Source organism: Zalophus californianus, chromosome 7, assembly GCF_009762305.2.
Source record: "Zalophus californianus isolate mZalCal1 chromosome 7, mZalCal1.pri.v2, whole genome shotgun sequence".
Lineage (NCBI taxonomy): Eukaryota > Metazoa > Chordata > Mammalia > Carnivora > Otariidae > Zalophus > Zalophus californianus.
This window is the reverse complement of record NC_045601.1, coordinates 70,235,581-70,251,067: the sequence shown is the minus strand read 5'-3', so window position 1 is coordinate 70,251,067 and position 15,487 is coordinate 70,235,581. Positions and strand designations below refer to the sequence as shown.

The 15,487-nt window shown below is 41.9% G+C and overlaps 1 protein-coding gene across 1 annotated transcript; it reads right to left on the bottom strand.

Moving 5' to 3' along the window:
- Positions 1–1,728: 1,728 nt before the first annotated feature.
- LOC113927900 (40S ribosomal protein S12-like) lies at positions 1,729–13,783 on the bottom strand. The gene is made up of 3 exons (XM_035728333.1): positions 13,727–13,783; positions 5,308–5,433; positions 1,729–2,088 (listed from the first exon to the last, which is right to left on the bottom strand). Exons 1-3 carry the CDS (start codon positions 13,781–13,783, stop codon positions 1,777–1,779), a joined length of 495 nt encoding a protein of 164 aa, XP_035584226.1. The 3' UTR covers positions 1,729–1,776.
- Between the last annotated feature and the right edge of the window lie 1,704 nt (positions 13,784–15,487).

Below are 15,487 nucleotides of genomic sequence, written 5' to 3'. Positions count from 1 at the left end.
CACTGATTTTTGCTCAAATAAACTCTTAAAAATTTTAATATGCCTGAGTTTGTCTTTTAACAGCTCTGATATTTGGGTCATTTTGTGGAGGCACCTCAAAGAAAGTTGAAAGAAGGTGATTCAAATTGCTAGAAAGAGTCTGAGAACATCAGAACCGCCAATCAGTTTTTTTAGAATACATTTTTTAAAAAGGCATAATCGATCCATGGAACAAGATTGCACCAGCACCGCAAACACTCAAGGAGAAATCACACCCAGCAAAGGAAATGCTCATCACTGCTGCGTATTTTGTGTGCCCAAGACGGTCCCTGTCTCTCAACCAGGAACTTCAGCTACTTTAGGGCTTTGGAATGTTGGCCTTACTTCTCCTGTCATCTTCTACCTCCTGACTTTTCAATCTGCTCTCCTCTTGTAGCTGGATCCATTTCACTGCATATCACATCTCAGGAGACTGGATCACAGAAGTGATTTCAGGACTCACAACTGAGCAAAGGCCTCAAGCTCAATAAATATCAGCTGGATGAATGAATCGTTTCTATATGCATAATCCTTCTGGACAAGCAATTTCACCTAATATCTCCGGGCAAGAAGGGACAAAGAATGGCAGCATGTTGGGGCGCCTGGGTGGCTCAGTCAGTTAAACGGCTGCCTTCGGCTCAGGTCATGATCCCAGGGTCCTGGGATCGAGCCCCGCATCGGGCTCCTTGCTCAGCGGAGAGCCTGCTTCTCCCTCTCCCTCTGCCTGCCTCTCTGCCTACTTGTGCTCTCTATCTCTCTGTCAAATAAATAAAATCTTAAAAAAAAAAAAAAAAAGAATGGCAGCATGTTAAGAACGATTACCTACATTAACCAAATCTGACTAGGGAAGGTAGGGAGTTTGGCAGAGTGAAAGAAGACTTCAACTATACCTCCATTTTGATCTCTGTACTTTCTGAGTGATTAAGTTCTTTCCAGCTCATCTCTTAACGCAGGCAAAAGACCCAGCGGGCAAAGCAGCCTCTGATGGGAACTGAAACTATCCCTTCAAGCAATAAGGTCTGCCCTGAGACTGCAAGACCCCGCCCTTGACAATGGTCGAAGTTACCTCCATTGTTCCCCAGCGTGTACCCACCCACCTTTGTCCCCCATTTTCCTCATATAAACCTGGAAGTAATTTCAGCATTTTGGAGACCGTCTGAGACACTAGTCAGCTGTCTTCCTGCTGTCAGGCTCCCGGAAATTAATTCTTTTCTTGTTTCACTACCACTCATTTCTGTGTCTTTGAATTTTGTCAGTGGCAAGTGGCCGAAACTGGTCTGTATGGGACCCCCCAGAGCCAGGAGATCTTGTGCCCCTATGTTCAGGCTAGAAGGGTAATAGCATGGTTCTTTAGAAACTGGTTTGCAATATACTGATGGGTCATTTCTGGACAGTCATTGGGCCACATGAGATTGGGGCTCTCTTTCTTCCTTGTCAGAATGACAGAATTTTTCCAGGTTGGAAGAAAACTCTCCCCTGCCCCCCACCACTGTTTTCCTCTCCAGACCTCTCCCTCTCTCTCTCTCTTTTTTTAAGATTTTATTTATTTATTTGAGAGAGACAGACAAAGCAGGAGCAAGGGGGAGGGAGAGTGGAGAAGCAGGCTCCCCACTGAGGAGGGAGCCTGGCATGGGACTCGAGCCCAGGGCCCTGAGATCACGACCTGAGCCAAAGGCAAACGCTTAACTGACTAAGCCACCTAGGCACCCCTTTCTTTTCTTTTTTTTTTTTTTTGGAACAAAAACCAAGTTTATTTGTTCATTTCTTGCACTTGAAGTATTCCTCGATGACAGCCTTCGCCTGAGACTCTTTGCCATAGTCCTTAACCACCACACAACTGCAACCAACCACTTTACGGGGTTTTCCCTCTCTGTCAATTTTACAGAGGCCTACCCATTCCCCTAGTTTCTTGTTGTCATCAACCTTGATTAGGTTGATTTGGTGTTCAGCACAAAGGGCCTCCACCAACTTGACATACATAGGCTCATCACAGTTGGATGCAAGCACACAAAGATGGGCCTGGCGCTTGTCTAAGGCTTTGGCAGCTTCGCGAATTCCACGTAGGCACCCCTTTCTTTAATTTTAAGTAATCTCTTCACCCAGTACAGGGCCCAAGCTCACAACTCCAAGATCAAGATGCCCACACTCCACTGACTGAGCCAGCCAGGCACCTCAGCCCTCTCTTTCTTGTATTAATGTTGCAAGTGCATAAGGGCAGATCTCTGTGCTTTTCCCTTTCAGGTGACCTAAGTGACAAAGAAGGTGGGAACCAATTCTTTCTGGAGAAAAGACCTGTCTAGCCTGTTCTCTTTTCCCTCTGGTATCTCTTCTCTTCAACTTACTGTCTTCCATGTGACCAATTGGCAGTAATATTTGGGCTTGGGGTTATGGAGAAATAAGGGTCAATTGAGTCATTCTTGCCAGAGTTCCCTGGCTCAGGGTTTCATACACAAGCCCAGCAACAATAAAACAAAGACTGTTATTCTTCTAATTTAACATAGTCTCATCCCAGGTAATGGGATCCCTATTAGAGCTGTTTCTTTCCTTTTTCTTTTCTTCCTCCACAAGGTGTCTGGAAGGCAGTGCTTAGGTGACCTCATGATTTCTCAGAACCCATGTTCTTCTCTGGATCGTCATCAATTTGTACTGCAAGGATGCTAGTCTGGTCTTTTACCTGAGCTGCCAATCATAAGGTCTGCTTTCCTGGTTCTTCTCCTTCCCCAACTCCCATGGCTGGCAGGAACTTTTCTTGCATCATATCTACCTCCTTGCCAGGATGGAATGTGTCAACACCTACTTCCCAGAGGCCTACTAGCAGATTGGCTACTCGGAAACATAATTTACAGGATAGAGGAAAGCACACACATACACCCACAGCCACACACTTTATCACATTATTTTGCTTTATCATGGTCTGTTGTCTGAATGTCACCTTTGGTAACCCTGCCGGGGGAAAGAACCTGGAATTTGGGATTACCCCAAATACTTCATAAAGTCAGGCTCTTTCGGGTCATTTCTAGTGTTACTTCTACATATGGCTTTCTTTCTCATTATACTCTCCTCATATATCCCAGTAAAATGTTCAGGGATTTTCTGTTTTGCTTACTGTTGTAACCGCAATGTCTAAATAGTATGTGGCACATAGCAGGTGTTCGGTAAGTATTTGTGGAATGAATGAAGGGTAGATCACATCTGCTGTGTCTGGATTTTTCCAGGTCAGCTGTCAGAGGTGACCTTGCTTCCCTGGCCGCCTTGCACCTGGGAGTTCATGTGGTGCCCACAGCACATACCAGCTCAGAGGTGGTAGCTGAAGTGGTGGGGCTTGGTGAGGTCTCTCAGGAAGAGCAAGACTGAGAAGAAATGGGGGCCAAGAGTAGCCCTAAAGGAGAGTTCTCAAACTTAAATCTCAGAACCCCTCCCTTTATAGTTTTAAAAATTGTTGAGGGTTCCCAGAAACTCTCTTTACATGGGTTATACAATATTTATTGTGTGAAAATTGAAACAAAACTTTTAAAATATTAATTTGTTTAAAATTAACAACAAAAACACATTACAAGTTAGCATAAATAACATTTTCATTTAAAACATACTCACCCCATTGGGCATCTGCCTTGGGCTTGGGTCATGATCTCGGGGTCCTGGGATCGAGCCCTGTATGGGGCTCCCTGCTCAGTGGGGAACCTGCTCCTCCCTCTCTCTCTGCCTGACACTCCTCCTGCTTGTGCTCTCTCTCTCTCTCTGTCAAATAAATAAATAAGTAAATAAATAAATACAAACAAAAATACATAAATGAAACATAGCTATCTTTGGGGCCCCTGGCTGGCTCAGTCAGTGGAGCAGGTGACTCTTGATCTCCAGGTTGTTTGAGACCCATGTTGGATGTAGAGATGACTTAAAAAAGGGGGGGGTGGGGCCTGGGTGGCTCAGTCAGTTGAGGGACTGACTCTTGATTTCAGCTCAAGTCAGGATCTCAGGGTTGTAGGACTGAGCTCTGTGTTGGGCTCTGTGCTAAGCGGGGAGTCTGCTTGAGATTCTCCCTCTCCTCCCTCAGCCCCCCCCCCCGCTCACTCGCTCTCTCTTAAATAAAATCTTTAAAATCTTAAATAAAATCTTTAAAAGTAAATAAATAAATAATAAAAAATTTTAAGAGTTAAAAATTAAAAAAAAAAAAAAAGAAACACAGCCATCTTTTCCAAAACACAAGTCGCTAACAGGAGGGGCATTTAATTTTTGGCAAATTGCCTATGTCTGGCTTCATAGAAGGCAGCTGGATCCTCCTATCTGCCTGTGCGTTCAATCTGTTGTGATATGTTTTAGTTGAAATTCGGTCTCATACAGACTCATAGTGGGAAAAGGGAGGATCTTGGGGCCTCTGGGGGTTCTCTGACCACATTCTAAAAAGTGCTGTCCTAAAGTGAAAGTTGCTGCAGGAATACGGATGATCTTCTCTGTTACAGAGCCCCCAGCTCTCCAGGGAGTCCAGACCACAATAGGAGCACAGAATCCCTATTTCTCACTCTCCCTCCCTCCCTCCCACCTCTTTGCTTAGGATTGCACCATTCTTTTTTTTTTTTTTAAGATTTAATTTATTTATTTGACAGAGAGAGACACAGCGAGAGAGGGAACACAAGCAGGGGCAGAGGGAGAGGGAGACGCAGGCTTCCCGTGGATCAGGGAGCCCGATGCGGGTCTCGATCCAGGGATCCTGGGATCATGACCTGAGCCGAAGGCAGACTCTTTAACGACTGAGCCACCCAGGCGCCCCTGCACCATTCTTTAATAATGTATGAAACAGCTGACAACCTCGAGCAGGAAAATTAGATAAGACGTAAGTTCTTCCGGGAGTCTGCCCATCTTGGGTAGAAGGGAGTGTAACAGGCATCTCAGAAAGGGGAAGAGGGAAACAACACATGCATTTTCAGTCCAGAGTGAAAAGAGGTTATAAAGTTCAGGTGCATTTGTGAGCAAATGTGTCTCAGCGCCCGGGCTGAAAAAAGGAAACAATGAAGTTCAGCCTGCTAGGCATGTGTGGAAGGAGCTGGTTTCTGTAATTACATTCTACCTCTGTATCTTCTTGGGCTTTGCTGGAGGCAGGGCTTTATCTCCCTTGGTTGAAGATCTGATGGAAAGATAGCAGACTACCAGGTACAGTTCTAAGGACTAGTCAATTCTCAGCACTTCGGAGTGGCCTTACTCCCATGGTGGGAAGGCTTCAGGTCACACGTTCTGTTTATAACCCCTTCCTCATGGGCTAATACTACCACCACCTTCCCTGTGCATCTGGCTTACCTGCTTTATAGAAGGAAGGCACAGCCAACAGCTGTCACTAGGCCTTGGAGGCCCCACATCCCACGAGAGGCCCAGCTCTACCTGGAAGATGTCTGTGGGGATGTGAGTGACTCTGGACAGCTGTAGCTAGAGGCAAGAGTCACACCCTGCAGTATTTTAATAAACAGATGAAAGTCCTAAATTTGTACCTGGAATTTTCCAAGGATTTTTTTTTTTTTTAACTACTAAGGAATAAACTTACCATCTCTGCTATGCTCCTATCCCGACTTGTGACATCTTTTGCATTATTGCTCTACATTGCTGTTTAGGTGGCCCGGGATCATGACTGGCCTGTTTTATTTATTTATTTATTTATTTATTTTAAAGATTTTTATTTATTTATTGAGAGAGAGAGAGAGAATGGTAGAGAGAGAGCATGAGATGGAGGAAGGTCAGAGGGAGAACAGACTCCCTGCTGAGCAGGGAGCCTGATGCGGGACTTGATCCCGGGACCCCAGGATCATGACCTGAGCCGAAGGCAGTCGCCTAACCAACTGAGCCACCCAGGCACCCATGACTGGCCTGTTTTAGCCCAGTAATCCCCAAGTCTCATACAGTGCTTGGTACATAGAAAGCACTTCAAAATTTTTACTGAATGAAAGTTAAGTAAGTGAATTCTGGTGGTCTTATTTTAATGCGTGCCAAAAGTGTGTGCTTTTCATAGGTTATGCCATTCTTTAAAAGATTTTATTTTTATTTATTTGACAGAGAGAGAGCACAAGCAGTGGGGGAGGGGGGGGAGCGCAAAGGGAGAGGGAGAAGCAGGTTCCCCACTGAGCAGGGAGCCCGACCTGGGGCTCCATCCCAGGACCCCGGGATCATGACCTGAGCTGAAGGCAGATTCCCAACTGGCTGAGCCACCCAGGAGCTCCAGCATTATGCTATTTAATTAAGCTGTTCATGTAAAGCTTATCTTCTGAAGAAGGTATAAGCTCTTTGAAAGCAGGAAATGTGTATTTGTGAGGTGTTTTTTTTTAAGATTTTATTTATTTATTTGACAGAGAGAGACAGTGGGAGCAGGAACACAAGCAGGGGGAGTGGCAGAGGGAGAAGAAGGCTTCCCGCTGAGCAGGGAGCCCGATGTGGGGCTTGATCCCAGCACCCTGGGATCATGACCTGAGCCGAAGGCAGACGCTTAATGACTGAGCCACCCAGGTACCCTATTTGTGAGTTTTTAGACGTTCTGCATAGCAACCTATATCCACCTATCTAATGGGAGTGCTCCCCAGATCATTCTAAAAGACGCATCTTCTTTTATATAGTGTTAAAAGCTATATATATATATTTTATCATTTTGCTACAGAGCAGGACCTGCTTATTTTTTTTAAAGTCCCACTAATAGTTTTAGATAAAGAAAGTTACTAGTTTATGGTCTAATAATATTCTTCCTTATTCAGAAAAAGTCCCAGCTAAAGAGCTTGCTTTACTACACATTTTGTAATAAAATCAGACTATACGTGGAAGCGGATGTTTAACATACCAGGTCTTCCACATCATTTCCAACCAAAGAAGCTCTGCTTTTATCTGTTTCAAATGGAAAAGTTTACACAGGTTTTTTTGTTTTTTTTTAACTTAGATCAGGACAGCAGTGCCTGGGAAGGAATATACAGTATTTCAGTGGAAAACTTGACAGACATCAAAATAACAAGGTGAATAAATTAATAGAGAGGCCAGACAGAGAAGTTTTCCAAACAGAAAGAGAAGACTTCTGTGTCTCTCCAGAAACTCACTTTACCTATTAGCTCAATGAATAAGTATAAACAAGGATTGGGGTTTTTGTTCTTGTGTTGTTTTTTTAATATAACAGCTTTATTAAGAAAAATTCATATACCATAAAATTCACACTTTCAAAGTTTACAATTCAATGGGTTTTAGCATATTTATAAAATTGTGCAACCATCACCACAATATAATTTAATTTAATTTAATTTATTTTTTTTAAGATTTTATTTATTTATTTGAGAGAGAGAGAATGAGAGATAGAGAGCATGAGAGGGAAGAGGGTCAGAGGGAGAAGCAGACTCCTTGCTGAGCAGGGAGCCCGATGTGGGACTCGATCCCGGGACTCCAGGATCATGACCTGAGCCGAAGGCAGTCGCTTAACCAACTGAGCCACCCAGGCGCCCACCACAATATAATTTTAAAACATTTTTTTTAAGATTTATGTATTCATTTTAAAGAGAGAGAGAGAAAGCATGAGCAGGAGGAGGGGCAGAGGGAGTGGAAGAGAGAGAACCTCAAGCAGACTCCTTGCTGAGTGCGGAGCCCAACATGGGGCTCAATCCCAGGGCCCTAAGATCATGACCTGAGCCTAAACCAAGTGATGGCCATTTAACCGACTGAGCCACCCAGACACCCTAATTTTAAAATAATATTTTTAGGGCGCCTGGGTAGCTCAGTCAGTTAAGCGTCTGCCTTCAGCTTGGGTCATGATCCCAGGGTCCTGGGATTGAGTCCTACATTGGGCTCCCTGCTCAGTGGGGAGCCTGCTTCTCCCTCTGCCCCTCACCCCACTCATGCTTGTGCTCACTCACATGCTCTCTCTCTGAAATAAATAAATAAAATAAAATAATATTTTTATTAAAACAAACATTTTGTTTTGTTTCCAAAAGAAACCCCATAGACATTAGCAGTACCTCCCCATTCCTTCTTCCCCAGCCCTTAGCAACTACTAATCTACTTTCTGTCTCTATAGATTTGCCTTTTCTGGACATTTCATATAAAAGGAACATTATATTATGGGGCCTTTTGTGGCTGGCTTCTTTCACTGAGCATGTTTTCAAAGTTTGTCCATGTTATAGAGTGTATCAGTACTTCATTCCTTTTTATGGCTGAATATTATTCCATTGTATGGCTATATCACAACTTGGTGGTCCATCCATTAACTGACAGGCATTGGGGTTGTTTTCACTTTTTGGCTATTGTAAATAATGCTGCTATTTTATGTACAAGTTTGTGTGTGTGTAAATATATATTTTGTTTCAATTCTCTTGCGTATATACTTAAGAGTGAAATTGCTGGGTTATAAATAACTATGTTTAACATTTTGAGGAACTGACAAGCTTGTTTTCCAAAGCAGGTGCACCATTTGACAATCCTACCAGCAATATATGAGAGTTCTAATTTCTCCACATCCTCACCATCTGTCATTTTGTTGTTGTTGTTGTAGCAAGCCTAGTGGATGTAAAGTGGTATCTCATTGTGGTTTTTTATTTGCCTTTCACTGATAATTAATGATGCTGAGCATTTTTTCATGAACACATGGCCACTTATATATCTTCTTTGGAGAAATGTCTATTCGTATCCTTTGCCCATTTTTTAAGCTGGGTTATTTGTCTTTTTATTACTGAGTTGTAAGAGTTCTTCATATATTCTGGATACAAGTCCCTTGTCAGATATATGATTAGCAAATAATTTTTCCCATTCTGTGCATTAGGTTCCATCCTTAACTCTAAACTTTGGGCAAATTACTTCACTTTCCTCATTTGGAAAGTAAGTGGATTCAAAAGACTCATTTTTGAATTAAGATGCATATCACTGGGAGCAGGTGCTGGTGCTCCAGAAGTGTAAGACACCAAGGGTTCCATGTGATCCCTCTTCTGAAATGCCAATATTATTCAAAAATTTGGGGTAAGCAGAATCTTAAAAGTCCAAAGGAAAGAAAAACCGTATTGCTGAGTAAATGGAAATCTTGACACTTTTGAGAACCTGGTGGCAACAGTATTACAGTGGTGCCAAAGTAATCAGGGTGAGGGGACTTTAGAGAGAGAAATTATACCTGACCGTTGGAAGCAATGAGCTGAGCATGTGACTTCACAGCATGAAGCTTCAGAGCTCTTTTTGGAAAAAAAAAACAATTCTATTTTGTGGCTTTTAACTTTTGACCACTTAAAAATCATTAGCTCACACAAATCAGCTCATTTTCCTGCTGCCATTATTTTATTTAATTTACTTTTGTTTCTATTTTATTTACTAGGTGGTGTTTATTTTTTTTTTTAAGATTTTATTTATTAACTTGTCAGAGAGAGAAAGAAACAAACAGGGGGAGTGGCAGGCAGAGGGAGAAGCAGGTTCCCCATTGAGCAAGGAGCCCAATGCAGGACTCCATCCAAAGACTCTGGGATCATGACCTGAGCCAAAGGCAGACACTTAACCAGCCGAGACACTCAGGCATCCCTACTAGAGGTGTTTTGTTCTACTTCCCACCATAGTCAGTTTCCTAAAAATACAAAATATCAAAGATTCTTGATTTTCTTGACTTTTAGTCATATTTTTATATACCTGTTTCGAGTGTTATAATTCTGAAAAACTACATTTTCCACACCAAACACGGATAGGTGTTCAAAAACAGGAACTTTGAAGTATAATCTCAAAACGGTTAAAAGAAAAAAAGGCAAAATAATAAGGGGAAATGACAATAACCTGAAATTACCAAAGGTTGAAACAGACATGTCATTGATTGTCTCTGGGGTACCCCAAGATGAATTTGAGAGGGCAGAAGATGACAAATAGCACTCTACAGCTGCAACTACTAAGTCATTAGGAAGGAGCACAGGATATTCTTAGATGCTTATTTCAAATATGGGTTCTAGTCTGTAGTGAATGTGCAAAAACCAAAACCTTGTGTTTTTCTGTTTGAGAATACCCAGACCAAAAAATGGAAGGAGATTTAGCTTCTGCAGCCATATTTAAAAACCAATAATATAGAGGTGTCGAGCTGGCTCGGTGGGTAGAGCATACAACTCTTGATCTTGGGGTTGTGAACTCAAGCCCCACACTGGGCATGGAGCTCACTAAAAACAAAAAAAACAAACAAAAATAAATGCCAAAAAAACAATAATATTATGTCTAAGATGGGCCTAGCATACATATATAAATGTATGTTTATATAAATGCATAAAGAACACAACTCAACAACTAAAGATAAATAGCCTAATCAAAAACTGGACAAAGGCCTTAAACAGACATTTATCCAAAGAAGATATACATGTGACTAATAAGCATATGCAAAGATGATCAGCATAAATAGTCATTAGGGAAATGTAAATCAAAACCATGAGATACTGGGGGAGCCTGGCTGGCTCAGTTGGTGGAGCTGTGACTCTTGATCTCAGGGTCATGAGTTTGCCCCCACGTTGGGTGCAGAGATTACTAAAAATAAATAAATAAACTTAAAAACAAACCATAAGATACCACTACATACTCACTAGGATGGCTATAAGCACAAAAACAAACAAAAAACAACCAGAAAACAAATGTTGGGGAGGATGAAGAGAAATTGGAAGTCTTATACTTACTGGGGGGAATGTAGAATGGTGCATTCACTCTGGAGAAGTTTGGTGGTTCTCCAATAAACATCTGATCACCATATGACTCAGCAATCCCACTCATTAGGTATATACCCAAAAGAACAAAAACTTGTGCACGAATGTTCATAGCAGCACTATTCACAATAGCCAAAAGGTGGAAATAATCCAGATGTCCATCGATTAATGGTTATACCAACAAGAGTGGTATACCCATACAATGGAATAGTATTTGGCCATAAAAAGGAATGAAGTACTGATACACACTATGACATGGATGAACTCTGAAAACATGCTCACTAAAAAAAGCCAGACACAAAAGACCACATAGTCTACAATTACCCTTAAATGCAGTGTCCAGAAAAGGCAAGTTCCTAGAGACAGAAAGCAGTTCAGTGGTTACCAGGAGCTATGGAAGGGGGAAATGGAGAGTGACTACTTAAGGGATAAGGGGTTTTTCTTTCAGAGTGATAAAAATGTTCTGGAACTAGGTAGTGATAATGATTGCACAAGACTGTGATTGTACTGTTACTGAATTGTATACTTTAACTTAGTTAACATGGCAAATTTTATGTTATGTATATTTTACCATAATTAAAAAAAATAATTCAGGGGCAAGTAAGGGAATAAATCAAAATAATAAATTGTGCAAAATTTCCAATGCAAACTTTTTCAATACAAACTAATTTCTTGGGGCCCCTGGGTGGCTCAGTCGTTAAGCATCTGCCTTCAGCTCAGGTCATGGTCCCAGGGTCCTGAGATCGAGCCCCGTATCAGGCTCCCTGCTCCACGGGAAGCCCGCTTCACCCTCTCCCACTCCCCCTGCTTGTGTTCCCTCTCTCGATGTGTCTCTCTGTCAAATAAAAATAAATAAACAAATAAATAAATAAAAATCTAAAAAACAAAAAACCCACAAACTAATTTCTTGAAACTTAAAAGAAAATCCATAGCAGAGAGCTATTTAGTTGAAAGCACAAACAAGCAAGTTACAAATTGCTTGAAGCTCCCCTCACAACTGATTGGGCCAAGAGTGGATACCAAATACAAGCTGGGTCACTCAGAGCCTTTTCTTGGGAATTTAGGAGACTCCCATAGTTCACTTGGTCATGGGACAGAAAAGAATCCGCACTTTAAGAGTTACTAGTATGTGTTGGTGTCCCAGAGCTCATGTTTCCACTCATGCTTGGTTAGTTTCCCATGGATTCCTTGAGCTTGGCATTCTTACAATAAATCCCTTTTAAAAATTAAATAAATAGATGGATAGATAGATAGATAGATGATAGATAGATAAATAGATAAATCCCATTTTGCTTGAGTTAGTTTGTATGGTTTCTTCTCTTTGAAACCAAACATCTAATCCCCATACATAAGATATTTAGGTTTTTAGGTGTTTTAGGACATTTAGGTAAAGTAATATTACCAATGGTATTAGGTTCCTACTGCTGCTATAACAAATTACCACAAATTTAGTGGCTTACTACAACTGAAATTTATTTTCTCGCAGTTCCAGGAGCCAGAAGTTCCAACAGCAGGGTGGTGGCTCCCTTTGAAAGCTCTCAGAGAGAACATCAGTTCCTGTCTCTTCCAACCTCTGGTGTTTCCAGGTGTTCCTTGACTTGTGGCCGTCTCGTAATCTCTGCCTCTATGGTCACATTGCCTCCTCCTCTTCTGTGTGTCTATTTTACCAGATGTGGGCTCGATCCCAGGACCCTGAGAACATGACCTGAGCCGAAGGCAGACGCTTAACCGACTGAGCCACCCGGCGCCCCAGTCTTTTGGCTTTGAGTGTCCCTCCCCTCTCTTTCTAGCCTCTCGGAAGTGCACTCGCCTACAGATGTTGTCCCTACTCACATAGCTTCTGGGGTTCCCGCAGCACAGATGGGGAATTCTCAGTTGCTCAGCGGGGTCCCAGTGCCCCTCTCACTATGACCTCTGTCTAATTGTACAACTTCTCTGGATTATTTTCTGTTTCTTACCCGTGCCTTCCTTGCACACTTATGCCTTTATGCCTTCGCTTCAACTTTAAAATCCTGTCAGTCTGCTTTTAAAAGAACGATGTATTTTTTTTTAAACGTAAAATAAGTACTAAAGGCCTAAAACAAAACCAGAGGGCTCCTGGACCCGCTGCCTGCCCTTGCTCCCCGCTTGAAGCCTTTCAACCCTCTTACCTGGTATTTAGTATTAACCTTCATATTTTCTTTTATTAATTTTTTTAAAGATTTTATTTGTTTATTTGAGAGAGAGTGAGAGAGTGGCAGAGGGAGAGGGAGAAGCAGGCTCCCCGCGGAGCAGGGAGCCCACACCATGCGGGGCTTGATCCCAGAACCCTGGGACCATGACCCGAGCTGAAGCCAGACGCTCAGCGGGCTGAGCCACCCAGGCGCGCCAACTTTCATATTTTAAAATACAATGCTGATAGTGCTATATTTAGTTTTTTGGCTTAAGATATAAACCAATGACTTTCTACTATGAAGATGAGGTTTTATTTTTTTTAAAGATTTTATTTATTTATCTGAGAGAGAGAGAATGAGAGATAGCACGAGAGGGAAGAGGGTCAGAGGGAGAAGCAGACTCCCCGCCGAGCAGGGAGCCTGATGTGGGACTCAATCCCGGGACTCCAGGATCATGACCTGAGCCGAAGGCAGTCGCTTAACCAACTGAGCCACTCAGGCACCCTGAAGATGAGGTTTTAGCTGTATTATTATCCAGATCCCACTTACATATACATACATAAACACAATTAAATACATATATTCTCCTTTCCCATCCTCCTAATATAGTCATAGCGTAAGTTTGGATTCTATTGATATTTGGTGGTTTGCATGTGATCTGTTGTACTATGACTATACTCTTTCTTGTACTTTTGCTCTTCTTTGGAATTAACAATTGCCTTGCTCTCTCCTTGACTTCATTTTCTTTGCTTCATTTTCCATTTACCCCGCATTTATTCATCCCCAAGCTCACTGCCAGAAGCACCTCTCTTCTCAATTCTTTCAAACATATTGTGGGTTCTATCGATTCTGTCTTTTTCTTGAAAATCCTCCTCTCCTCCCCAGAATCTTCTGTCCTCCTACCGCAGTCTGGGCCACCTTCTCCTTAGGCCACCTGTGCAGCTGTGGCCCTGAGCTCATTTCTCGCCCTGATTCTGGAAATTCCCTTCACTCCTCTCTTGTGCAGGAGGAGTTTCCTGGATCCCATGTCTTATTCTTTCTTGGTTTACTCTCTTTCATGAAATTACTCTTCTAGTAGCTTCCTGGGAAAAACTGCACGGAGTAAATTTCTTGACCTGTTATATATTTGAAAGATATTTATTCTACCCTTATACTTGATTGATAGTCAGTTTAGGCTGCTAGAACAAAGTACCATAGACCGGGTGGCTTATAAACAACATACAGTTATTTCTAACACTTATTTGCTACCATTTGTTTCTTCTGGAGGGTGGAAGTCCAAGACCAGGGTGCCAGCCTGCTTGGGTTCTGACGAGAACTCTCTTCTAAGTTGCAGACTATAGACTTCTCATTGTATCTGCACGTGGCAAAGAGCAGAGAAAGGAGGCAAGCTCTCTCATAACCATTTGAAGGGCACTTACTCCATTGATGAGGGCTCCATTCTCTTGGCCTAATTGCCTCCCAAAGCCCCCATCTCCTGATACCTTCTCCTTAGGAGGCGGGGATTCAGCATATGCATTTTGGAGGGACACACACATTCAGTGCGGAACAGCAGGAGACAGATTTCTAAGTTGGCATTCATTTATCCTTGATTTTTATTTTTTTATTTTTTTTTAAAGATTTTATTTATTTATTTATTTGAGAGCGAGAATGAGAGAGAGAGAGAGAGCATGAGAGGGGGGAGGGTCAAAGGAAGAAGCAGACTCTCTGCCGAGCAGGGAGCCTGATGCGGGACTCGATCCCAGGACTCCGGGAACATGACCCGAGCCGAAGGCAGTCGCTTAACCAACTGAGCCACCCAGGCGCCCTATCCTTGATTTTTCAAGTCATTTTTCCATTCTCTTCTAGCTTCAGGCTGATATTTCAGATACTATTCCATTTCTGATACTTTATGTATGAGCTATTTCTCTCATAAAAAGGTTTTAATAATCAAGTCTTTTAAAAAAATTATTATTATTACCTTATTACCTTTCTTGGTGTCGGCCAATTTTCATCCATTATGTTGAGCACTCAGTGAGCAATTTCAATCTGCAGACTCTGTTCTTCAGTTCTAGGAAACTTGTATGGTTCCTTTCTTTTTAAACTTCCTCCCCTCCATTTACTCTGTTTTCTCTTTCTCAAATTTTTATTTGAGAATTTGTGTCCCCTGGACAGATCTTCTAATTTCCTTTTCTTTCCTATTTTTCAAATTCTTCATCTTGAAATTTTACTTTCTGGGAGATTGCCTTAAATTTACTTTTTCTTTTATTTCAAGTGGGATTTGTATTTCTGCCATGATATTTCTAATTTTCAAGAGCTCTTTTTGTTTTTTTTTTTCCAACTGTCTCCTTTTTAGACCATCTTGTTTGTGTTTCATAGATGTACTCTGCTCCTAACACGCTCAGGCTATTAATTAGGGGGGCTTTTAGTCATCTTTGTTTTCCTTTTATTCCTGCTTGTTTGTTTGCTTGCTTGGGTCCTTAAAAATACGGTGATCCTTGCCTGACTGCATCCATTTTAGGGTACAGCAATAAGAGGCTGATTGTAAGCTCTGTGTGCATGGCATACATTATTGGTGAGTGGGCATCACTATGGGATGATCTGGCTGGGCTATATTTTAAAGAACCTCTGATGTTAGTATTTAACCTAATCACATATATATGCATTTGTTATACATAGGCGGAATAA